General features: G+C 40.3%; 3 protein-coding genes across 6 annotated transcripts; 1 reads left to right on the top strand and 2 right to left on the bottom strand.

Annotated features, from left to right (window-relative positions):
• Positions 1 to 584: 584 nt before the first annotated feature.
• mboat7 (membrane bound O-acyltransferase domain containing 7) lies at positions 585 to 8,507 on the bottom strand. 2 transcript variants are annotated; one of them, XM_056379888.1, is made up of 9 exons: positions 8,359 to 8,507; positions 7,148 to 7,227; positions 6,307 to 6,436; positions 5,636 to 5,762; positions 5,355 to 5,511; positions 4,727 to 4,922; positions 3,866 to 4,018; positions 3,502 to 3,678; positions 585 to 2,891 (listed from the first exon to the last, which is right to left on the bottom strand). In XM_056379888.1, the coding sequence occupies exons 2-9, from the start codon at positions 7,221 to 7,223 to the stop codon at positions 2,489 to 2,491; spliced, it is 1,419 nt and encodes a 472-aa protein (XP_056235863.1). In that variant the 5' UTR covers positions 7,224 to 7,227; positions 8,359 to 8,507; the 3' UTR covers positions 585 to 2,488. The 2 variants fall into 2 exon arrangements, with proteins under 2 accessions (XP_056235863.1, XP_056235864.1); XM_056379889.1 differs by having other exon boundaries at positions 7,148 to 7,230; positions 8,359 to 8,467.
• Positions 8,508 to 8,699: 192 nt separating this feature from the next.
• rps9 (ribosomal protein S9) lies at positions 8,700 to 11,087 on the bottom strand. 2 transcript variants are annotated; one of them, XM_056379894.1, is made up of 5 exons: positions 11,059 to 11,082; positions 10,178 to 10,290; positions 9,908 to 10,030; positions 9,529 to 9,715; positions 8,700 to 8,956 (listed from the first exon to the last, which is right to left on the bottom strand). In XM_056379894.1, exons 2-5 carry the CDS (start codon positions 10,272 to 10,274, stop codon positions 8,779 to 8,781), a joined length of 585 nt encoding a protein of 194 aa, XP_056235869.1. In that variant the 5' UTR covers positions 10,275 to 10,290; positions 11,059 to 11,082; the 3' UTR covers positions 8,700 to 8,778. The 2 variants fall into 2 exon arrangements, with proteins under 2 accessions (XP_056235869.1, XP_056235870.1); XM_056379895.1 differs by lacking the exon at positions 8,700 to 8,956 and adding an exon at positions 9,280 to 9,430 and having other exon boundaries at positions 11,059 to 11,087.
• Positions 11,088 to 11,656: 569 nt separating this feature from the next.
• rbfox1l (RNA binding fox-1 homolog 1, like) lies at positions 11,657 to 24,681 on the top strand. Of its 2 annotated transcripts, none has more exons than XM_056379890.1 (12): positions 11,657 to 12,085; positions 17,523 to 17,759; positions 20,680 to 20,859; positions 21,011 to 21,064; positions 21,151 to 21,243; positions 21,338 to 21,407; positions 21,534 to 21,596; positions 21,699 to 21,834; positions 21,927 to 21,966; positions 22,047 to 22,114; positions 23,178 to 23,259; positions 23,351 to 24,681. In XM_056379890.1, exons 1-12 carry the CDS (start codon positions 11,999 to 12,001, stop codon positions 23,393 to 23,395), a joined length of 1,155 nt encoding a protein of 384 aa, XP_056235865.1. In that variant the 5' UTR covers positions 11,657 to 11,998; the 3' UTR covers positions 23,396 to 24,681. The 2 variants fall into 2 exon arrangements, with proteins under 2 accessions (XP_056235865.1, XP_056235867.1); XM_056379892.1 differs by having other exon boundaries at positions 11,658 to 12,085; positions 21,537 to 21,596.
• Positions 24,682 to 25,296: the final 615 nt, after the last annotated feature.

Here is a 25,296-nt window from a genome sequence, read left to right as displayed (position 1 = left end):
CTCTCACGGACTTTACTCCCCTTGCAGCTGACCACACAGGTACTTCCTTATATGCGTTAACCCATTATTTCCAGGGAGATAAGACCCATTCATTTACAATGTGCGAGGTCTAGTAACAAACAGATTAAACTTAAGTAAAAACATGCTACTAAGGCTCTCAAACAAATATCTGAGTGTACTGGAAACCTGAGGAATTATTTGGTGAATTCATAGTGGGCAGTGATGGAAACAAATATCATACACCATAAAAATAAGAACAAGTTAATAATATGGATTCATCAGCCACAAATGGTTTGATTTATCAGGGATGTAGTTTACTACATACACTGGCTCTTAGCTGAAAGAAAGCACTGAAACACTGTTGTGAGGTAACTAGGCAAAGTGTTTGTGTTCACTAAAGCTGGAGAGTTAATGATTTCCCAGTCTGGCGACTGAAAATAAATGTGATGTACAGAAACCCTTTTCTACAAGCTTTGTCTTAATGCATCACATAAGGTAAATTATGAACGTTATAATGAACAAATACCTCACAGATATCATATATACCATATCAAGTAGACTTCAAGAAAGAAAAGACAAGTGAGTAACATTGGTGAGGAAATGTTGATGTAACACTTACAAAGCAGGGAGTGTTACAGTTGGTGCAGTTTTGTGAAGGCAAAGCCAAGTAAACAAAACAGACAAAAGGAGGAAAAATAAATAGTCCAGAGATGAGCTGAGGGACTGTAACCCACAATCATCACTGTGATGCAATAGTAAAAATAAAGGGAACCGTTTGTGCAAGGGCTGAGGGTTGGCACAGAGAGGACACAGGGTAGCAGCAATAACACAAAATCAATTCGTAATTTAAATCACCCCACAACTAAACACATTGGGAAAAAAAGACCTTTCGATTCTGCTGTCACTCACGCTCATATAAAACAGATACAGTAGAGTTATCACACAGTTTGACACATGAATTAATGAAAAGGTCCCTTGACGTGTTTTCAAACTGTACAGTTCACTCGGGTTGGAGCTGGGCGATAATTCAGTATTATCATTAATCACTTTTTGGCGGGAGCTTATTGTGAAGATTTGATTTATACTGTTACATGTAATACTTCACTTTGGGGCAGTTTATTGCTTTGAACATCCATTTGTTTATCTTTTATGTGATTTTGAATACATCTTTCATATTGCGACATATATCATGTACTTTTAATTAACCGAGTTGACATTGTTATAATGATTTCAACCGTATCGCCCGGCCCTAACTGTGCTGTTATTCATGATCTAAATCGTCAGCTTATAATTCTGATGTTAAACTTGCCATTTTTTGTATCAAATGTTTGGTCCCAACCCTGAATGGTCCATGATGGCAGTACAGACATTTTGGCAGTGAACAAACTGTTGCCATCTTTCACATGGCACAAACATGCATACATACATACATACATACAACACTGCTGTAGAGATGACAGTGCATATGTTCCTGATATGATCTGAGTTCTTTACAGTTACAGGCAGAACAGCAGTAAAGGAAAAAAAAAAGGAGAAATATTGTGTATTCACTGGATCAAGGGAGTAAACCACATCACGCAGAAATGTCCAGCCAATAACTATAATGCTGAAAATGCTTTAAGTTATTTAAACACTAATAGAGGTGCTAATGTAATTAGGTAGCAATACAAATGTAACTGGGACCATGTTTTGCTCTAAAAAGGCTCGTAGTTCTGCTTTCCAATTTCAAATTGCAATTTTTGTGCATTGAACTAAAACCGAGTTGAGAGGCTGTTTGTTTTAATCGAGGTGCTGATTTTAGATGCCAAATGGCAGCAAAATTAATTTGTTCATAAAATGTATAAATTAGAAAACACTTACACTCATAATGGTATTATCACACAGGCCATGGCAGCTGAGCCTTAATGATAAGACCATGATGTTTTTTCTTTCTTTACTCCAGTATAAACATGTTAGTGAGTCCTGTTGGAATGTTTTGTTATGTTATGGAAACTAATTATGAGATCACTCTGCGTGCTAAGCTGGTTATTGTTCGCCTCGCCCCGCTGCCTGCCTTTAAAACAGCATCCTCAACATGTCAGTGACCTCGTTTTCACCAGTAATACAGTTCCAAAACACTTCAAACTGAGCATGGCATTTTGAAATGAAATCATACATACAGTACCGGAGGATTCCCGAGTTGCCACCCACAATACAAAAGTAACATTCGTTGAGCTCAAACATTCCTCTCCCAGTGTTCACAGCACTTTTATGTACATTTCTACACATATGAAATGTCTCCTGTGGGAAAATGTTTTAGTGGGATTCAAATGTCACACTTTTGTCTGATTTACTGTATTTTTAACAAAATTGAGTTGAACCTTTCTCATCTTATTGGACTTGTGTGGCGTTTGTTGCTAGAAAGATGAGTTTTGGTGCAAATGATGTTGGAAATTCTAGTCTCGAAGTAACTTGTGTCCAAAAAAGCCAGTTCTTTCAGTATCTCCATTCAGTCTGTTTTTTCTCCAGTTTTCTCGGTGACGTTTTCCATCTTCTCTCCCTCTCTTCTCTCCCCTCTCCTCCCTTCCCTTTTCCCTCCCTTCAGCACCCTGCCCACTATTATACAGCAAACAGCGATGATGTGCATGGTAAAATAGATGGACATCCAGTAGTTGATGGTGTCAGAGGCCCTCAGCAGCACGAAGCCCATGCACATGTAGTCGTAGGCCCTCATCTTCAAGAACCAGTGAACCCAGTCGAAGATGTTCTGGCCGCGAGGACCCAGTTTGGCTCGGACAGAGGCCTCCATGGCAGACTCGGCTGCGATGCACAGGGGGATGGTGAGGAAAGAGAGGTAGTAGCCAGCATGTAATCCATGCCAGTAGGCGCTGATGAACATGGTCCAGCCAGCCCTGAGAGTTACAGACAAATAGGACAGACGTTAAAGTCAAACAGAAACATCCCTGTGAGGGTTTCTATCTTCTGTTGTTATATTTAGGCTACGGCCACGCTTTTGTTTTGCTAGGTTTACGCCTGACGCCCACACTACTCCAGAGTTTTTGAGCGCCTAAAACGGAGACTTTTGGAAACTCTGCTGGATCTGTTTTAGTTTGAAAACTCTGGGGTTGCGCTACGAGCAAAAACAGAGACATTTGAACACAGTGACGTAGATATAGACTCCTGACCTCGTTATCTTTGCTCGAAGCTGTTGTGCAGTTAAATTCTACATTTTAACGCTACAACTGTCTTTGCTGTTCTGTCCTGTCTGTGTCCTGTACTGTATCGGTCTGTGGAGGCAAAGCCTGATTTATCTTTGTGCCAAAAACCTCCATTGTTCTGCAAAAAACTATTAAAACACATCACTGAGGCACCCTGCGTCACTGCAGTAAATCATCTAGTCCTTTTTAAAAGTATATTATCACAACCTGTTTATAAAGATTTACATCTTCACACACAGGGTGGAGAAGTTAGAAACTATTGACAAATGAACACTCTACTTTATTAATTATGGTTAAGTCTTACCTGAGGGTGTAGGCTTTGAAGGGGGCGTTGGGGTAGATGTAGTGATGCAGCCACCACTGCACCGTCATGTTCCAGTAACGCATGCCGTGTCGCACCTTCACGCAGAAGTCAGTGTTGTAGCAGTCAATGTTCTGGATGGTTTTGAAGTCATATTTCTCTTCAGCTGTGGGATCAGGACTGGCCACACGGGAAAGAAATGTAAAAATAAAATTAAAAAAAGGAAACTGGCATAAATACTAACTGTCAACAACAAAAGCATGAGCTCTAACAGACAAAGATGTCAGTGAGCAACACAATTAAATTTTGCAATTATATTAGTTACACAGACACAAATATTGATGCATCCTCTTAATATACTGAGTACCTGTAGTTGACAGTGGGTCCTCCTCCGGGTTTGGACAGTGCCTTTTCTGGATAGCAGCCCAGGCCTGCGCTGATACAACCAGCCTCAGCTCCACACCACGCTGCATAGAAACGCATCCTGAACACGAAGAATACTGCCACCATGTAGAACAACCTGGTGATAGAGAGAGGCGGAAAGGAAAAGGACATTATTCATCTTAATATTACCAAACAACTGTAGGATATTACTAAGACGTTCAACCCTCCATTACAACTGGGCCCTCTACAGTTTGTTCTCTACGTCAAGCTGCTGGAGTAATTTTTGCCTTGACAGGAATCGTTTTTCACTTTCCTAAAACCACAGCATGGTTGTATTTACCTCACTGAACAAATATAGTGCTATATGCTTTGTTTTCATTCATTTGTCTCATTTACAGCTAGACACCTGACAAGAAACAAGTAGAAACACATTCTTTCATCAGTAATATAGTTTAAGTAAATGGCTCCCAATACAATTTGGTACATGTGTTGAAATATTTTTAAACACCTTTGAGAAATAGTCTGACTCATATGAGACCTTAGCATTCCTTTGGTTCTCTCACAGTCTGAAGTCCATTCAAATTTTCTTGGTAAAAACATTTTTAGAAATGTATTTTTATAATTGTTTTAGCTGGACAAAGGTCTAAATTTATACCTTATCGTATATGAGTTGCTTAGTTTATCTTTCAATATAGTTTCTCACAATTTCTTTTTATGCTTTTATTCATCTTCAATAACATTATTAATGAAATCATACGATGATTTTATAATTAATGTACAATTCCTATAACTCAAATTGTTACCATTATTAAAAGACATGATCAGTAATGTATGGTCACAGTACCTGAAGAAAAAGTTTTCATCCAGGAACTCATCCGTGCGAACATAAGCCAGAGGGAAGAGAGAGTTGAATGCCAGGAACAGAGCACCGTAGACGGGGACCAGCTTCAAACGCTGCAGGCACGGCACCCAGCCGGGCAGGGCCAGCGGGCTTGGCTGTGTCAGCCAGTCAACAAATGTTTGGAAGCGAAAGAAGGGACCTTTACGGAAATGGAGGGATGAGATAGAGGAATAAAGGCCGTGTTGAGAAGACAGTGATTGACAAAAATGGACAATCATGATAATGCAAGACACAAAAGGGAACAGTGGAGGGAAATGTGGGTCAAGAGAGGAAAGGTGTTTTTGGATCGGGGGACGGAGTAAGAAAAAAAAAAAGAGAGTAGAGGTTTGAAAACTTGAAGTAATTTAGAAATAATACTGAAAACAATATGGACTCACACAATATTGGACAAGTAGCGGAGAGTGAGACAAAGAGAGACAACAGTTAAAATTCATGCAAAAGCAAATGAACATCAGCAACAACAACTCGCACACAAACATCGTGTTTAATTTTCAAATGTTCACTTAACATCTAAACTGAAACGTCTCCCTCCTACCAACATTATTCAGAGAAGACATTTCCACAGACTTACCGGTCATGATACCGACATAACAGTAGCTATAGGACAGAATATCGTAGAAAGAGGGCTCCTCAGACAGACCATCGATGACCGGAGACTTGGCAAAAGAGCTCACTTCCTTTTTCTTCTCCGTGTGGAAACTGTTCACCTCGTTGGCGAGACTCACCATCTGATTTCAAAAACAGAAAGACACATCACAAGTCAACAAAGACACACAAAGTGCTGCTTCGATGGAATTGTCCACTGATTTCTCCCTTGCACAGATTTCGTCGTGTGATCCTGGGTTTCTGTACCTTGAGAGTGAGAAGTAGCTGGACAGCATTGGCAAAAGGTGTCGGCGGTGGCAGACCGAACCAGGTGACCAGCCGGAAGAAGAGGAGGTAGACAAAGGTCCAGCTGAGACTCAGTGCTGGGGCATGCCTTGTAGACAGAGACACATGTCGCGAGTGAGTTTACATGTTAAGTCTGCACAGTATCGACGGTTCAGTTTATGTTGGCTGTTCTGTTCCTTTTACACTCATGGAGCCATGTTGTGTTCAGGGAGCATCAGCCTTTGCTGTGGCAATTAGTCGGCCAAATAATTGGTCAGTCGTTAGAAAATTAAATAAAAAATACAATTATTATAAAAGATTTGAAATGTACAGAAAGACATTCACATATTTACAAAGACGGAAACACTAAAAGTTTAACTTCCGCTAAAAACTCAAGGTAAGATAAAGAGAGTTACATTAAAATAAAAATAATCAGGGACAGAAAGACTTCTACAAAATAAATAAATAATCGATAATTGTTTCATTGTTTCTATCACTTTCAAGCTAAAATGCCAAAATGAGGATTTGCTGCTTTTCTTTGTCATATGTTATGGTAAACTGAGTATCTTCGGCTGCAAGTTTTCAGATCTCCAGTCCTGACTTTCGTACCAACAGTGTGTGTTTCAGACAGTGAAAAAGACATGATCTCTCACCGCCAGCTGCTCTTTATAATAATCCATGTTCCAATCACCGTCACCAGAGAGTGGAGTGTGTGTATGTGACAGGTGGCAATGGTGATAGAGAGGCCCAGAAGAAGAGCTGCCCCCTGCTTCACAGGTGGACCTGCATTGAAAGAAAAATTACACAATTAAGTCACCAACAGTCGTTCACAAAGGAGCAGCCGCTGGTGGGTCACAGCAGGAAAAATGTTGAACCTCTGTAAATTTCACATATCACTGTCCTCTCCAGCAGCGATGTAAATCAACACAGATGACAGCGTCGTTATCGAGGTTGTGTGGAAGCCTGACGTTTAATTTGGACCAGCCATTTTTAAAACATGGAAAAGTCATCAGCTTGTGAAAAGAAAAAAGATTTAAAGGTCTTTTTTTTGACACATTCACGCACATGTGAATAAAGTTGTAGAGAGATTTTTAAGTGTCCAGAGGCAGCTGTGTAAAGACTGAAAACAACGTGTGGAATGAAACATATCTCTGGCTCTGCTGCATTAATTTTTATCATTTCAGTTTTTAAATTGTGATAAGAGAGTGCCATGCTAAATCAATGGAATACTTTTTTTAAAGATGTATGGCTCATCCTTAGTTCCAAAATGTTAAAATTATATTGTTTGATGTTTGGTATTTTGTCCATCCTCTGTATGTGACCACAACTGGATCCTGGTTTTTGTAAAATTGTATCCATTTTTAGATTATAACTATGAAGAGAAGTCTTAAAGAGGCAAATAGAAAAATAAATAATACATTTTGATTATAATTTTTAACATTCATAAAAGCCTGTAACTTGGGTTTGAAAGTCTAACCTGACCAAAATACTCACTGAGGTAACGGAAGAGGAATCCAGCAGGGATGGAGGCAGCGAGAATTCCCAAATACACCAGCTCATCAGGAGACATTGCTCTGCTGGCACAGGAACACACATCATCTCCACACATGCCCACATACAAAACAATGCAAATATGATGGATGCAAATGAATGCAAACCATATAGAAATGTATTGCAGCACCCTGCAACGAAGGCTACCTTGGTGATGCTAATCATTTCAATTTTTATTGAGTTTTCATCACAGAATAAATTGTATAATAGGTTTTGAGGATGTTGCTAGTGTTAGATCGTGTACTATAGCAGAGTGGAGGTAATACTTTTTCCCATAAGGTTACAGGTGCATCTACAATGTGATGAAGCGGGGTTTGCAAGAATAAGCCTAAACCACAAGAATGTACACACCTGACTGTCAGCTGCTGGCTGTCAGATAACTATAGTGGAGTATGAGTATGACATAAAACAAAATGGGAATAAAGTTAAGTACTTCACCAAATATACTTATACTTATACTATACTTTTATACAGTCACCCTCCTAATATTCTCAAGATACGTTTGTCTTTAGTCACTAGTTTATCTTGTTTTTTCCATGTTTAACTGTAAGAAGTCTGTGCAGTAGTCGTGATAATGTTTATTCAACATAAACAGTAACAGTGTTCATCACATCTTCACGGTGTATTTCACAATATCTCCTCCGCGTGAAGCGAAAATCATCCCGGTTAAGTCGGTATCCGTGGAGGTGCATAAAAGAGCATTGTAACATTACTTTTGGACGATGCTCGATTAAAAAGGTTTGTACAGAGATGAAATGCAAGGGACATATTACGTAACACGGCTTAACATGCGGGAACTCAATGCTTTGGTACATTAAGCCACAGGAAGCAACTGAGTTTGTCACAGCGACATTACAAAGTCGATATCGGTCTGTAGAAGTTACACAGTAGGAAACAGCCCTCGTTTAATTCACTCGAGGGTTTAATACAATGCGTCCATCATAGCCTGACTAAAGGATTGTGTGTACTACGTTGCTGCTTTATAATTAACAGATGATACCGGACAGGATGGACGTAAAAGACGGAGGTTAAACCACGGTGTTCACTGCTATCCGTCTGTTAGCATTTGGTTTCTACACAAATCGGCTCTTCGCTACTTTAATGACCAACCGACACATTTGCAAGAGTAATTTGCTAAGCTTTCGATTACTCACATTTGAAGTGTTGATCACCACGGGTTTAGGACGAAGGTCTCTGGCAGAGGGAGCACACCCACACCGCTAACACACCACCGACTGCCGACTGCATTTACTTCCTGGTTGATGAACGATGACGCGACAAAGTGACGGTACCATTTCAACTACGGGGGTGTGGCCTGTACCATTCTGACATATCGGATACCATGAGTAAACTTCAAACACTCATAGTTTGTGCATGCATTATTTGAGTGAATCACTTTCTGTGGACCATCGGACTTTTCATGGCCTGTGTTAATGCTACAGTCTACTCAAGTTTCAACAGTTAAAAAAAAAAAAAAAAAATCATCAAAACTCAGTTTTCTGGTCAGACCAAATATTTTTATTGAAAATTTTGACACAACAGGAAGTTATCACACTCCCTGGATGACATCCTTCTTAATCCTCCTCCTCGTCATCAGCTCCTCCAGCTCCACCCTGGCCCTTCTTGGCGTTCTTTCTCTTGACGCGGCCTGGGCGTCCACCACCGTATGGTGACCTCAGGGAGAAGTCGATGTGCTTCTGGCTGTCCAGGCGAACCACGAAGGAGGGAATGTTCACCACCTGCTTGCGCACACTGCCAAGATACAGACATAATGACTTTAAACAAACACGTTCAAATTCTTAAAGCAGAACATGTGACAAAGAGTTAAGAGTTAAAAACAAATAACTGAATGACGAGGGTCAAACCAAGTTATCCAATTTAACTCAAACATATAGATGGGCTAGAGCCATCAGTTCACTGCAGGCTTCATTGACGAGGAATTCGTGACACCACAGAAAATCTGAACATGTATATCTTAAATCATCAGCCTGAGTGCACTTGGTACATCACAACGCACGAGATGCGGTGAGCACTATAATTGCCCGAGGTACAATCCCCCGTACCTTACCTGACAGCCACAACACCACAGTGGCACAGTCTGAGCCCTCGGCGGCAGGATTGGCTCTGGGCAATGTCTACTGACAAGGTATACGGTTTTGATACCGAATTGACCTCGCTGAAATGTTAAACTGATCTCAGCGGTGAGCGTTACATGTTGGTGGTCCTCTGATGGAACAGGAAGCATTGACAGTTTCTCATGAGTCCCTCAGAAGACTTAAACCCTTTAGTATTTCACATCTGTTCCCCAAGGCCTTAGAGCTTACCGAATGTGCCTCTGGCGAATAAGGACACGGGCATGGTGGATGCTCTTGGCGAGTCCAAGTTTGAAGACCTGTGTCTGCAGCCTCCTCTCCAAGAAATCTTCAACCTTCAGACCGAGGATGTAATCGAGCTTCATCTTACCCTCGTCCAGCACACCGATCCTCACCAGACGCCTGAGCAAAGCATTACCTGGAAAACCAAACGGGAACCTTTGACTTCCAATTCCAAACATCCAGGAAGATCCATTGTATTTATATTAACATGACAATATTGGCCTCATTGACGAGGAATTCGTGACACCACAGAGAGGTCTGACAGTTGAATATTAAAATCATTGGCCAAAACACCCATTACAACAGCGATGTGAACTCATTTGTGTACCTTCAAACAGACGTTTGGGGTCCTTCTCGTCAAGAGTAAGCAGCTCTCTGGCAGCTTTACGGATCTTGGCCAGGGTGAACTTGACCCTCCACACCTCACGCTTGTTCCTCAATCCATACTCGCCTTGAAAGGAAAACAGATTTCAAGTTCAGTGTAGTCTAACCCAACAAGGTGATAAAAAGGAAACATACATAGATATAACTAAGTTCATTTCAAATAAAGATGTGTTATATGTTTGCTAGTTCTGGTGGTGATGAAATCTCAGCATACCAATGAGTTTCAACTCCTGGTCGAGACGGGACTTCTCGAAGGGACGGCGGGGGGTGACATATGTCTTGCGACAAACCCAACTCCTGGCAACGGGCATGGCGGCTTAGAAGTGCCTGTAACATGAGTACATCAGACATTAGGTAAATCAGTGTAATAGATACTTATTTTCAGCCAAGATGACTGAAAGAAAAAACAGTGACAAGAAAATCTACAGTGAGCTGAAAAACCATCTGACATGAGAATCGTGGGCGTAACAAAATTCTAATAACTGAGGATATTCTCATTCAGACTGAATCAGTGCAATTAGAGCAATTATTTTAGCCTTTAATTGCAGTTGTATTGCTTTTCCAAGATGACAAACTGGTTTACATTAAAACATTCATATTTAACTTCACAACTCTTGAGTAACTGCTGTTTAGAACAATGCTTTTTCGACTTCTGATAGGAAGCAACAGAACCTTTGACTTCTCTTTAAAATAACCCTTCCCTTCAGCCAACTAAAATAAGTAGCTGCACATCTTTGTCTGCAGATGTGACTATTGTTAATTAACGTCACAACTCTACCAAGCCAGAACATGTTAATTAAATCTGCTTTAAACTTCAAGAAATCGTTTAAATATGCGTTCACAACCAGCATTTTGTCAGCCATACGACTAGGCCGCAGCTGCACCGCACCACGTTTTTCAATGTGACAAGCTATCGTTAGCTTAGCCGAGTTAGCTTCTCCCTTAAAACCCATTACAAAATGCAACGAAGGCCGTTAAAAGACATATTCACTCCGACATCTGAACGTCATGTTATTATAGTTTAGCTTCTGAACATTTAAAAGTCCAGGTTTTCTGTATATGTGTTATCAAACAGCATGAGGCGGCAGCTCGTACCTGTCTCGCTCAGGCTCGCGCAGTAAAGAGGACGTTCAAGGAAGTTCCCTTGGATTTATAGGACCGACGCACACACTACATATCCCATCATGCCCCTCTGCTCACTAACGGAAGTAGAAATTTTGGCCTTCTCGCCCTCTGTTGGTCAAACGGAACACAACAGCTGAAAACACGCGGTAATAGCTTGAATTGTGTGTGTGTGTGTGTGTGTGTGTGTGTGTGTGTGTGTGTGTGTGTGTGTGTGTGTGTGTGTGTGTGTGTGTGTGTGTGTGTGTGTGTGTGAGTTCTTACTGCCTGTAGAGAAGTGAGTATCATAAACATGATTCATATCGTCATGGACATGAAAATAATAGCAGACTCTCAGCTGTTAGACTAAATCCTAAATGACAAAGGACCCACTTTGAGTTCAGGAAACTTTACTCTTTCTCCAAGCTGCTGTTGAATAGTCTGTGATTGTACAAAAATGTATAACAAGCTGTGAGAAATCTTGCACGACAAAGTGTGTGAGAGTGAGGGTGTAAAGGTGGTAAACTCAGAGAGAAGGACATGGGTGACTATTTATATAACTGAAATGGGACCCTGAGCATGTGTTTCTGTCTGTCAGGCTGCATGATCAACTGATGGACACACAGAAGCTCACTTGCTTTCTCTTTCACTGCTCTATATCCTGTCTTTTCCTGACAGGACACTAGTTGTTTTGCGGACTTTTTTTGTATTTTCGTGTGTAACTCACCTGCGAGGTTAAACAGAGACTTTACCTTCTTTCCCATCACCCTCTTGGATCTTCTGGTTCCTCCTGTTGGGATTTTCCTTCTTTTTTCCCGCCTGATTGCCTGCTCTCTTGTGTGCATATCACATCCATCCTTTTCCCCCTGCTCTCCTTTTCCTCTTCCTCCTATCTTCTACTGTTCCCTGTCTCCTTGTGCGTGGTTTTTGGGCTATGCTCTCCTCACCCACTGTGATTCTCCAGCCTTATGGACTGCCTGTCTACCCACAGACAACCACATGCTACCCCAGCATAGTTCAGGTAAAAACTCTCCTTCATTTGATCGGTAAACTCTTGCCTTGTCTTCACAATCTTGCATCGTTAGGAAGTCCAACCTGTCAGGCACTTTTGCGTTTTTACATAAGGTGACTCAGGATTCAGCGTTTGGAAATAAGAGACTTTATGTTATTAAATTATTAAAAATTGGAGTAAAATCTACACTTGATTGAGTTTAGGGCTGTAACTAACAGTTATTTACATTTTTCCAATTAATCTGCAGCACCAATTAATCGGTTCGTTACTAAAATGTCAGAATATTGAGAAGAATGCCCGTCAACATTTCATAGACTCCATGTTAAAATGTCTTTTTTATCTGAACAAAAGCAGACGACCCATATACATTGAGTTTACAGCTACAAAGGATTAAGAAAATAAGCAAGTAGTCACATTTAAGAAAATGAAACCAATTTGATTTCGGCATTTTTGCTTAAAAAATGACTTTTTAATCGTATATTATAACTTCATGTCAGTGCAGTCAATAAACTATCCACACAACATATCCCTAGTGAGGAGGAAAGCATTTAGAGTAAGATAATGATTCAGAATAAGACAGCAAAGGGCCCTCATTTCCTTGACTCAGTGAGTAACATCTTCTATCTAATTTACTTTAGTGATGCGTTGCTTAATAGTGACTTAATATCTCATGCTGAGAGGAGACTGGAGGAATGACTAATCAAAGAGGTCTGATGGGAGCTGGTACAATTATGAAAGATTTTATTTATTTTATACCAAGACCATGTGAGGGGTTATCTTTAGTCCACTGGCCTCAGTGATGCCAGCAGACTGTACTAGTGTGTGTGTGTGTGTGTGTGTGTGTGTGTGTGTGTGTGTGTGTGTGTGTGTGTGTGTGTGTGTAAGTGTCCCTGACATACCATTAATGCCACAATGCATCTGGTATCTCTCTACCGTGTCTCTGTGCTTCACACCGGCCGTATTTTTAGCCTTCCTCTCCTGAGCAGATAATCACGAGAGGAGATTGTGTCATCTATCTTGTTTTCTGCTGTCAACTCTCCTTAAAATAGGTGTGAATCCTGCCTCTCGTGCATTTAGCTTTTCTTTTGTACGTTTAGGTATTGTGCATTTAGCAGTCTGTACATTATATTCACATATAATGGCGTACTCAGGCATTTAGAAAACTTGAGAAAACAGGTGTTGACAGAAGTAGAAGAAGAAAGAAAACTGGCTCGTCCCTACTGGAACAACAATAAAAGCTGTCATATTTCAGTAGAAACAGGCCTTCATCAGGGACGGCTCAGGTCCAGGAAGATTTCACTGTACTGTATGTACAAAATGTTAACGACAACAATTTGATTCCTTTCGTGAATTTTGCCGTGAGGAACGAAATATTTATCCAAAATTCGATGGCACAATAAAATTCACCAAAGTAATTAAGTTACCTTCCAGAAACCTTTTTGTACTTTCAGTAAAATGTTGTGGTTCTAGGGTTGCACAGCTCCCTCTGTGGTTTGGTGAAAAAAGATTTGTATGATTGACGTGCACCATCTCTTCTTAGAGTTTTGGAGTATTCTGCTCGGCCAAAGTCTTTCTTGTCTCTCTTCATTACTGACTGTCTAATAAAAGCCAAAATGTATTTTTCTAGGGAACCTGTGTAGGAGAAAACACTGTAAAGAGGAGAGATGGACGGAAAATTGAATATTCAGTTTCATTTAATAAGCTACGTGTTGCTTGCATTTGTGACTTGGCCAGCACTAAAAGGCCACATCTGCAGTTAGTGTCGTCTGTGCGTAAATCCTGTGGCAGCTGTCCCAGCAGGCACCTGGCTCAGAGCCGTTGACCTCTGACCACAAGCTGACAGCTGAGGAGGGAGACGAGAGAAAGAGGGAACAAATGGGAATCAAAAAAAGCCTGCAAGGAAGGGAAGGGGACATGGTGTCTGTAGTCTGCTGACACTGTGATACTGCAACAGCCACAGACTCTGGGGGTACAAAACAAGACAGGAGAACCGACAGTGATATCTAACAGATTGTGTTATCTTCACTACTCTGACACTTTTTTTTTTATTTATCCGCGACAGGGTCGAGACAGTCAGACGTTGGTTGTTTCTTCAGATAAATGAGACACAATACAGGCAAAAGTTAGTGTCAGAGACATTTTCCAGAGTGATACTTAAGGCTGCCGCTGAGACATGATGGAGTTTGAATCACAACCTTGGAGAATCTGTTGTTATGCTGTACTCTGAATTAGAAAAAAACTATAACATTCAACCATACCGCAAACATTTGTAGTGTTATCAAATATTACAACCGTGTAGTTGCAGTGTAGTTAGTTCCTCATTCAGCGACACAGAGCTACACAGGCGCTAAAAACACACTTGCTGGGTGCATTATATTACTAAATACTTTGAGCTGTAATTCTTGTATGAAAGGTGCTATACAAATAAAGGTGCTTCTTTTTCTTCTTCTTCTTCTTCTTCTTCTTCTTCTTCTTCTTCTTCTTCTTCTTCTTCTTCTTCTTCTTCTACAACTACTTCTTCTCAGATCACTATTAGCCCTGCCCTACTGAGAACCAATACTCTGATTTAACAAACTGATGGATTGAGGAATGACAGGTTCTGTAATCTGTTCAGTCTAAAATGTGAGACTCTTAATCTACTCTCTGATAGGGTCTGTATTGTTTCCAGCTAGAGACAACATTTATTTAGTAAATGTCACTTGGCGCAAGTGTTTTACTCACTATCAAGCTCAACCACGCATCCTCCAGTTCCTCCTCTATTGTTTACCAGCATCTGCATATCTCTAATTTTTCACACCTCTGAAGTTCAACAGCTGATGGATAGATATATGAGACTTAGTTTTAAGAGTTTTAATTATAATAGATCCTTCTAAATCCTGAAGCTGGCTGACAAACTTGTGGCATTTTGCTTGTGAGGCAACAAGTAGATGTAGAGATGGAACTTCTCTAATCCTTTATGTAAGTGGAAGTATTGATACTGCATCAGAAAAATACCAATACATTGGTGAATATATTGGCATATTTGTCCGCTGATGAGTAACAAGAAATTTTGGTAAAAATTCCCAAAGATGTGTCCAATTTCAGTCAGGCTATTACTAAGAGTAAAGTTATGGGTTCGAAATCTTACTTGAATAAAAGTAAACAAGTATTATAATTAAAATGTTCACAAAAGTAAAGGTTATGGCTTTTTTTAGTTTGAAGAAGTGAACATATCGTTTCAATCATCTCTAAACCTAGGTATACTTCTTTACAGGCCGAAGGAAACTTTCCTTTCATAAATCTTTTTAGATAACGTCAGAAATATATAATCTCAATGACATAAGGCGTTCTCTTCCTGGAACAATTTAACTAACAACAGCTGTATTTTATGAGGTTATTTATGTTGTACGTAACCTCTTAATCTGCAATGTAGCAGGTACGGTCATCACATAAATTTACCAGAGCAAAAATGTTAGGTTGCACAAAATCATAAGATAAACATGATGATACACACAAGTACTATTAATTCCAAATAGAGAAGTAGTTACTGTATCTCTCAGTAAGATGATCGTGTTGTTGTTCTACCATTTACTGCCACCAAAGTTTATAATTTTTTATTCATAATTCTTAAATATTTGAGCATGAAGTCACAAATATCACTGATAAATGGATGAGCTGTCTTCTGTCAGGGTCACTGGTTATCCAATCATTCAGAACAGAACAGACACCAAACGTGAAAATGTAAGAAATTATTTTATAGATAAATTCCTCAGTTATGTGAAAGGAAAACGAGCGTACACAACATAAGATTAATGTCATGGGAACATAGTTGCAGATGCATCAAAAGTAATAAAACCAAGTTGGCCTATCAAAGGTTGTATTCTTAGAGGCAACCTTTAGCGTGATATACTGTCCTGCAACTGAAGGAGCATTTACATTTTTACCTCATCTGGGGGGAAGAGCTGTCTGTATTCTAGGTTGTGTGTGTGTGTGTGTGTGTGTGTGTGTGTGTGTGTGTGTGTGTGTGTGTGTGTGTGTGTGTGTTGTTCATGAGTGTGTAAAGTGAAGGCAGGGTGGGTGGAGGGAACGAGGTGACTGACAGTTACAGATGACCACAGCTGGTGTAGCCTCCTGGTCCCTTTTGCTCTGGCAGTCATTCGATTTGATTGGTGGCTGAGTAGAACTTATGGTGCGGTGGGCGGGTGGTCAGCTGGCATTAAAACATGCGGCAGTTGTTGGACAATGCATCACAGATCGAGGAATGCAGTAAAGGGGTAAGACAATGCTTTTAGATCTTAACTGGGTAATTCACTTGTATTGAAGATGTACAGGATGGTGACCATTTACATCTGTTCTCATGTGTATTTCTCTGCTTAATTGTCTTTCGGTTGAAGTTTGCTTTGTTTACACCGTTTTTAAACAATACTTTACTTAGTCAAAAAATAATGTGATTTGAGTGAAATGAGACTAAGTGTCTAAATCAGGGTTTCAAATCAAACCTGAACCCCTCTCATAGCTGTGATATTAGCTACTTAGATCTGGCTATTATTCTTTTCAACATTTCATATATAAAATGTCAAAATAATACAAAATGCCTGTCACAGTTCTTTTGTTTAGCTTTCTGAAACTGGAAAAGTCCATTTACACCCATATAAAACAGAGTGAAGCCAATCTTGGAGATGAAGATGGATCCAGGGAATATTTGGCATTTTTACTAGATGCATGACAAGTTATTAATTATTAATCAGAATTGCTTCCATTTCCTGTTAATTATTTTAGCTCTTCCTGCTGTTTTAATGGTATCATTTGTAAGAAGCATATGGACATTTAAAGCCTGGGGTTAGTGAGCAGATGTGCTTTTTAAAGAGACACTCCAGTGATTCAACATTATACTCCCATTAAATTGGAGTACTTACAATAGAGATATTCTGACTTCTAGTTCCTAGTGCAGGTAAAGCAGCAAAAAACACTGGATCCTACAATTCCTACTGAGCAACACAACTCAGTGTTGTCTACACTGAATCTTTTAAACATCACAATCCAAGTTTGTTAAAAAAAAAAAGAAAAAGAAAAGTGTGTTAAGTCTGAAGCCCAGTCAGAGAAAACCCTGAGGATGTTTTTTGTCTCAGACTTTAGAAAGCTTCTTCCAAAGCAACAGAAGATGTTATTAACACCGGTTTTCCCTGGTTCAGTTGTAACCAACTCCCTGTGACAAGTAAACTCTGTGGTGTTGACCGTTACTGTAACGTTGTGGTGCAGTTTGTTTATTGGTGATAATCTTTAAATCTTCAAACTCACAACATTTCATTATATTGTAAAAGCAGATGAGATCTAACAACAACAACACCTGGTGGTTAGTTTGTTTACACGTCTCACATCAGATATCCTCTCTGGTATCACTGGCTGATTGCTGATCCCCTCCTCCTCTCTCCCTCTCTCTCCCTCTCTCTCTCTCTCTTCTCTTCAGGGAGGCCCCACCCAGGAGGCCGGCCCTGGCAGCAGCGACCCTGCCCTGCCTCAGGTCTATGCCCCGCCTCCCTCCTACCCTCCGCCAGGTCAAGGTCCACCAACATCTGCGGGCAGACTGCCACCTCTTGACTTTAGCTCTGCACATCCCACTTCAGAGTATCCTGAACATGCCCAGCTCAGAGTCTACCAGGGCCCTCAGCACGACGGGGCGGAGACTCTGACATCCAGTACCACGGTAAGAACAGTCTGTGAACTTGTTCGTGGAATTCACATCATGACAAGAACTTCATGTCCCAATAAAACATGATCTTCAGGAAGTTAATGTGACAAGAAGCCGTGCTGCAACAGGTAGTCCTTCCATATGTCCTATCAGAGGAGCGCTGGCCAGATTGAGTTTCTGTCTATATTTAGAGCCCCACCTCCACTGTTATGTCCATGTATGGGAATGCCACTCACACTCAGTACAGCAAAGTGGCGGGACAGCTGAGAGGGGATTTGTTCTTGAAAATAAATCCTCACTTTTCCTTCTCCCCTGTGTCTTATTTAGCTGGCAATAAAACAGATCACCTTTCAAGATCATAGCTGGGAAAGTTTGTGTTGACACTGACAGTTTACAGTGGAGTTTGTAAATGCATAGCAGATAAAGTCAATAACTGTGTTGGACTAGAGCATGATGTCTGTTTTGGTACTATGTATGTTTATCACACTAAAAAAAGATTTATGAAGTAATTTTTGTCTCCAACTGTGTTTAGGAAATCTGACAGTGCAGTAAGTTTATTTGCAGAGGCGGGAAGTAACAAAGTAAATTTACTCAAGTCCCGTACTGACGTATTGTACTTTAGTAAATTTTACTGGACTACTAAATGCTTGAACTCCTTTACATTTCAGAGTTGTACTTTTTACTCCACTACATTTATCTGTCAGCGATAGGTACTAGTTTTCTGATTTTGCATTACAAAATATATAATCATTTAAAAAAATAATGCTTTTTAATGGATTAACTACACAACTTGCAGTAAAATGTAGCACCACTTTGACCAACTACAACAATAGGCTTTTTACTAATTAATGCACCAGTGATTGCAGGACAACAATATAGTGCTATAACAATATTTTCTAAAAGGGTTAAAGTTAAAGTTTTATTTATCTAAGAAGTTCATGTCTGGAAAAATCTTGAAAAAGACAATTTCATGTGGAGAAAAATTCTGATTACATTGGCAGATTTTTTCTGAGTTGAGTTTTAAGAAGTCAATATGAAAGATGTTTGAGTAGATTGAGATTTCTTTGTAGTTTATGTTATGACATAGAGTAAACAAGTCTCCTTCAGGCATGAAAACATCCACTCTGATAAAGACAGAGGTGTTTAGTCTGATCTGTGTGGCAGGTCGGCTCTGCGTCCTGCTGCTGCAGCACATCTCTCTTCCTCCTCTCATAAATGGTGTTTTGTGGCCCCATCTATATATTTTATTACTAGAGCCCCTGACATACTTGGGTCCGCGCTGATTTTCGGGGGAAAGTTGAGACGTCGCCATGGAGGGAGGGGGTGAAAGGGGGAGGCTGACCAGATGACCCCCTTTCCCCCTCTGAAATATCACTCAGGTCCAGAAACACAAATCTGCATCGTGACATGACACCACTGCCCAACTCAACCCTCTCTCCCTGTCTCCCACTCCCCTCCACTCTAGCCTGTGTCTGTGTGGTGTGTATGTGGGTGAATGTGGGTGGTCTGCTGTCTACTGTAATTAGCCGCGGCTGGCCAGTGTAGTGAAATACAGTGGCCTGTGTGCGTTTATGTGTTTGTAAAACGCTCCCCCTGTGTGTGACTATGTCTCTCTACCTTCTTCTGTCAATCCCCACTTATTAATTATGCCCCTTGACAAATGACCTTTAACCTTTGGCAGAAAAGCAGCACCGTGACCCCAGACTGACCCTTGTGGAACGTTCAGTTTTGATCTCTACCCCCTTTGCCCCCCCCACCCCCCCACCCATCACCCTCTTCCTTTTCAAGCTTTTTGCGCACCTTCTTTGCCTTGTTTACTTTGGTTTATTTTATGTTTCACCGCTGCACTGAGGCCTTTCCCACTGTTTATCTGCCTCTTGGTACTAGAATGCTAATACTCAATTCTTGGGACTGCAATTCTTATTTTCATTAGATTTTTAATTTTCAAATATCAGCACATTTTCCAGTAAAAATGCTTTTTAAATTCTTTTTTTCCTGCCCCCTCTCTTTCTCTCACTGCTGAAGCTCACCATACTTTTTTTTTTTTTTTTTTTTTTGCCTTCCTTGCAGACCTTTTCATTCTCACGTTCTTGTTTGGACTCATTCATTTGTCTTAAAAAATATTTAACTTTGTTTTTGCAATGGTTGATGATGCTGGTTGACCAACACATACATGCACATACCTGTACACACGCACACACTAGCATCGTGGTGCATTGTGGGATAGTGAATGTTTTGGTGTTGGCACATTAGTCCTTTTTCTGCATGGGGCAGTTTTATGTATTTTATAGATTATTAAAACTGCTTAGATAATACGAGTGCTTAAAAATTACAGTCTTTCTCGTTTTTCAGGGGAACTTTAACTTTGTTTAACTCTCTTTGCCACAGCTGCAGTGAACATACGTAGTTTTAGTGTCAGATATGTAATCTTTATTGGCAGTGTACAGTGCATTAGCCCATAGAAACTCTCCTTCAGGCATGTATTTAAAGACGCCTCACTAAAATGGAGCCCTTTTCACGCCTCCTCACCTTTGCCTGAGAAGGATCACTGGTTGCTGAATGCTCTTTGAACTTTTGTTTGGATCACTTGACTTCATGAAAATGATCTTTGCCTAATGACATGTGATGCTTATGCAACTGAATCTTTACACAAGTAGTAGCTAAAACTCTGAAAGATGTTGCTAAATTTGTCAAATTGACTTTATTGTTTTTTCCCTCTTTCTTTCTTTACTTTTCTACTGATGCCCTCTCCCCATTTTTCTTCATATCCATCTCATCCCATTCACACTCTTTCCATCTTTTGTTCTCCGTCTTTCTGTTTTTGTTTGTTCTTTCACGTCCTCTTCCTTCTCGTCCATTCTTCCTCTATCCACGTGCTCGCATCCACTCCTCCTCCTCCTCCTCCTCCTCTTGTTTCATACTTGCTCACTGTCAGGAGGACGCTTTGGCTCCTGTGACCTCTGACCCCCAGTCTCTGAGTGTGTCGGCATCATCAGGGGGTGGGGCAGGAAGTGGAAGTGAGGAGGAGGGGTCAGGTAAGGCCCAGCCAAAACGCCTCCACGTCTCAAACATCCCGTTCCGCTTCAGAGACCCAGACCTCCGCCAGATGTTTGGGGTATGAAGTTCACCCTACGTATGAGCTAGAAATGATACGATTACACAGATATTGATGCAATTATTGTTAATACAGACATATAAACTATGTATGTACTATGCATATTTATTTAATCCTATTATGCTGACATAAATCCATCTGACACTTGCAGCAATTTGGAAAGATCCTTGATGTAGAAATTATCTTCAATGAGCGGGGGTCCAAGGTGAGTATCACAGAAACATTATCAGAGTGGAAACCAGCATGAGAAGAATCAAAAGAAATGAACAATATAACCAAACAAACTTGCAGGGCTTTGGATTCGTCACCTTCGAGAGTGCAACCGAGGCAGACCGAGCACGAGAGAAGCTGAATGGGACAATTGTGGAAGGGAGAAAGATTGAGGTGAGAATTTCCCACTATCTGTAGGTGTCCACATTAATATTCTGCATAATCATCCTTTATCCCAGCTTTGCTTCCTTGTTCTTTGTCTCTCCAGGTTAATAATGCCACTGCAAGAGTAGTGACCAAGAAGCCCCAGACGCCTCTTGTGAACGGTGAAATTTCAAGTAAGAAACAACTACATTCATAACTGCAGATTTCACTTTTGAGGGCTGAGGGATTCTGGGAAGTTTTTTTTAGTTTCTTATTACAACTGTTGGAAGGGAAAAAGATCCTTTTTCTCTTTTTCTCAGCAGCTTCTGGATGGAAGATCAATCCTGTCATGGGAGCAATGTACGCACCTGAGCTCTACACAGGTAAATAAGCTTCCTGTATATATTATTGTCATGAGCTCATCAGCACCATTCAATTAACCCTTTCTGATGCAATGCTTTTTTTCTTCTTCTCTGTTTCTTTAGTGGCCAGTTTCCCGTACCCTGTTGCAACTCCCACCTTGGCCTACCGGGGCTCTGCTCTGCGCGGTCGAGGTCGAGCCGTCTACAACACGATTCGCTCGGCTGCAGCCACACCGGCTGCTGTGCCCGCCTACCCCGGGTGAGAGTCTGCGTCCATGTACAAGTGTCTGGTCAGCATTTATTTCATTCACTGCAAAACATTTGAATATGATTTTTACTCATGTTTTTCAGGGTTGTGTATCAGGATGGCCTGTACGGAGCAGAGGTCTATGTAAGTATCTGTACTCTTCTCACAGTGTTTTTCGAAACCTGCTGTTGCTGTATTCATCTTACTTTATTGTTTCCATTCAGGGTGGCTATCCAGCAGCTTATAGAGTGGCTCAATCAGCATCTGCTGCCACAGCGACCTACAGTGATGGGTAGGTAATCATTAATGTATTCCTCTCAGAGATGTTTTTAACATTATCAATCAGCTTTTACTTCAGGTGAGACGATTTCTGAAGACAGGAAACTTTTTCTACATATTGGATTTTTTTATTATTTATCTGGAGCTCAAGCAATAAATTCGCCGGTTGATATTAGTTATTGCAGATATATCATGTCAGACAATAAGTAACAAGACATATCAGTATGAAAACGCCAAAACGTGCTTGAGGCATTACTCGCCAGAGAGCACTGAAAAGTTCTGTCATCATAAACTCTAGTCACAAATCTTCAAAAAACTAATTTGAAACAAAACTTTTATTCATTTTATGTCTTCATTAAATAATAAAAGTGACATATTACCAGATGACTCTCAAATATAGTCCAGCTATATTTTTTTCACATTTTCACAGATGTTATTTGATGGTTTTTTTCACGTCAAAACTAAATTTTTCCTGTAAACAGAGACATTTCACAAGTGATTTGTTACATTTCAAATGCTCTTATGAAAAATGCATATGCTCTGAATTCATTTTCTCTTGCATGATTTTCTTTTTTATTATAGAGACTTAGGCAATTGCTGTGTACTGTTGTAAAGGTACTGTTTGTTGTTTGCTTAGAGAAGATACTGGCGTGTGTATAAAGCCTTCGCACTTCCTCAAGCAGGTTTCTCACTTGCAACATTTACAAACACATCTTTACCACATGTGACAACAACTGTAAACCATGTTTACCATGAGTGCAGGCAGTACAGAGCCACAGCTGCAGAACCCTGAAAACAGTGTCAAAAGACGTGTAATGCTTTATTCTTTAGCCTCCACTTGGTAAAATGAAGAAAACATTCTTATTTTTTGCAGTAAATAAGTAAATTCAATTTGTAGATTAGAGAAGACTATGACAGAATTGTAGACTGATTTTGGTGGCTGTTCCCTCTGGGATTAGGGTTGTGCCGGTGGAATTTGGACTCATGATCCCGCCTCTGTAATATCCTGGCTGTGGCCTTGGTGCTAACATGACACGTTGTGTGACATTCACATCTGCCTTGACGTTTTTGTCCAGATACGGACGGGTTTACGCCACAGCTGCAGACCCCTATCACCACTCAGTTGGACCAACAACGACATATGGAGTTGGTACAATGGTGAGTTCAGTCAAAACATACACAGCCACTGTTGAAAGCCATGTTGTTGTTACATGTGCGCTGACACCTGCTGTCCTTCGTCTGCCCCCAGGCCAGTTTGTACAGAGGGGGATACAACCGCTTCACCCCATACTGAGTCACCCAGCAAGGGGTGGAGGGGAAAGTGTCTCTCTGGAACTCTGGGATTGGCTGATCCATGGACGCTGCAGGACAGGTTATGAGATCCTTAAACTCTGGAAAAAATGATTTTACCTCCTGTCTCCATCACAACCTCTCCTCGAGAGACTAAACAGACTGAAGCTGTAAATACTGTAGGACCCATTTGCTGTCCATTCTACAGAAGAATACGTATGTAATATATTCAGACAGTTGCTTAAAGCCTTTCATGGATTATTGTTTTCTGAATTTAAAGAGTATTAATGTGGGCTAACAGTACAGAAGGGGTAGCTGGTGAAAAATACTGTGAGAAAGTTTTTTTTTCGTGATTCATATCTGGGATTTTTCAAGTTTTCACGGGTCAAACTGTACAAAAAAAGAACGTTTTGTACAATGTTCAATGACTTATTTCAGTGAGTTATTTACTAAACTTGTGTTTGAGTGTGTTGGTGTGTGTGTGTCTGTGTGTGTGTGGGTGTGTGTGTGTGTGCGTGTGTGAGCATATGAGTGAGGTAATGCATCAATATTGTACCCAGAGACAGCTGTGACACTGGTATCATCATTACAAACACAGGGCTAATGTTTGTCTGGATGTAGTTGGAATTTCATTTGTTTTTGTTTTTTTTGTTTTTTTTTTGCCAGTTCTAACAATCTACCTCTCATACATTTTTAGCTTTTCATACAGCTGTCATTATTGATCCTGTATCGTTTTCTGTATCTTTTAAGTCTGCTGAGCTTTCTTTTCCTGTCCATAAATCCTAACTAACACTGACTAGTTTCTGTTTCTGTGGCTCTGTACCTCACTACCTGATGAGCCTGACGCCTATATCCAGTGCACTCTGTTATTTTTATTTTTCTGTGGAAGAGGGGGTTGATTTCACTGAGCTGCTTTAAACCCTGTTTTATTCACATAGGTAAGCACAGTTAAGACGCAGTCTTTTGCTGCTGGCTTTACTACACAAACTGAGGATTACAGGTCTTGCTTAAACGCCCCCCCAATAGAATTAAAATGATCCTGCTGTCAGTGCAAGATAACAGCTCACTGTGCAAGAATACAATGATCTTATTCTATTCTATTCTTCATCTAATGTTGCTTTATTTCACCCTTTACTGTCACATTTCCTGTATTCTCTCTCCTTACTCAGAGCTCCTGAATGACTTCTTGACATGTGTTGATCGTTTCTTCTTGGCCTTGTCTTTGTTTCTGTTACACCCCTTTTGCTGCTGAGCTTGACGTTTACCTCTGAATAAAACTGTTTTCTCTCTCTTCCTCTCCTCTGTCCTTTATTGGCTCTACTCATTTTCCAATCTGTCTTTTTTTGTCATTTCTCTTCATTCACTGTGGGAATTGGGATTAACAGCTCATGAAATTAAAGTAAGTTTTTATTGAGATTTGTAAAATGTCATCCCATGACTGAAAAAACATCTTTCCTTCTATTTCTTACTTTACTTTATGTCCTACTTGTTCTTCTCTTCCAATTTCAATGTGGTTGCCTACCTCGTTGCCTTACTTCCTCCTTTTTTCCCTCTAGCTTTTTTCTTGTCTTTCTCTGCTTCACTGTAGAAAACACATAAACAGTATGTGTGTGAAATCTAGCTCAGTCTGTCTTCTTCTATGTATTTGCTCTTCTTTGTGAACTTTTACTCAAATTCAATCACTTTTATCTTTAGTAGTTATAGTTGTACCTGCTTATCATAGATTTCAATCTTTTTAACTGTTCCTTAAACATCTTTCCTCTATGACTAACTGTAATCTTTGTTTGTCTTTCTCTCTTTTTGCATGATGATTTATCTCCTTTCATTTCCTCTCTTCTGCTCCTGTATATAATGTAGGTCTAGCTTCACTTTCTTGACATTGAATTAGCTTTTGTTCTTTGCCTG

This window comes from Seriola aureovittata, chromosome 7, assembly GCF_021018895.1.
Source record: "Seriola aureovittata isolate HTS-2021-v1 ecotype China chromosome 7, ASM2101889v1, whole genome shotgun sequence".
Classification (NCBI taxonomy): Eukaryota; Metazoa; Chordata; class Actinopteri; order Carangiformes; family Carangidae; genus Seriola; species Seriola aureovittata.
Note: the sequence above shows the minus strand (reverse complement) of the source record. Positions and strands in the feature narration are given on the sequence as shown.

Excerpts from the sequence above, each read along its gene's own strand:
- rbfox1l (XM_056379890.1), top strand. The coding sequence starts at position 11,999 with ATGCTCTCCTCACCCACTGTGATTCTCCAGCCTTATGGACTGCCTGTC. Across the intron at positions 21,244-21,337 it reads TGGAAGGGAGAAAGATTGAG|GTTAATAATGCCACTGCAAG; the intron begins GTGAGAATTTCC and ends TTGTCTCTCCAG. Across the intron at positions 21,597-21,698 it reads CGCACCTGAGCTCTACACAG|TGGCCAGTTTCCCGTACCCT; the intron begins GTAAATAAGCTT and ends CTGTTTCTTTAG.
- mboat7 (XM_056379888.1), bottom strand. The coding sequence starts at position 7,223 with ATGTCTCCTGATGAGCTGGTGTATTTGGGAATTCTCGCTGCCTCCATC. Across the intron at positions 6,437-7,147 it reads ATTCCTCTTCCGTTACCTCA|GTCCACCTGTGAAGCAGGGG; the intron begins GTGAGTATTTTG and ends CTTTCAATGCAG. Across the intron at positions 2,892-3,501 it reads TTCAAAGCCTACACCCTCAG|GGCTGGCTGGACCATGTTCA; the intron begins GTAAGACTTAAC and ends TGTAACTCTCAG.
- rps9 (XM_056379894.1), bottom strand. The coding sequence starts at position 10,274 with ATGCCCGTTGCCAGGAGTTGGGTTTGTCGCAAGACATATGTCACCCCC. Across the intron at positions 9,716-9,907 it reads CCCCAAACGTCTGTTTGAAG|GTAATGCTTTGCTCAGGCGT; the intron begins GTACACAAATGA and ends TTGGTTTTCCAG. Across the intron at positions 8,957-9,528 it reads ATTCGCCAGAGGCACATTCG|TGTGCGCAAGCAGGTGGTGA; the intron begins GTAAGCTCTAAG and ends GTATCTTGGCAG.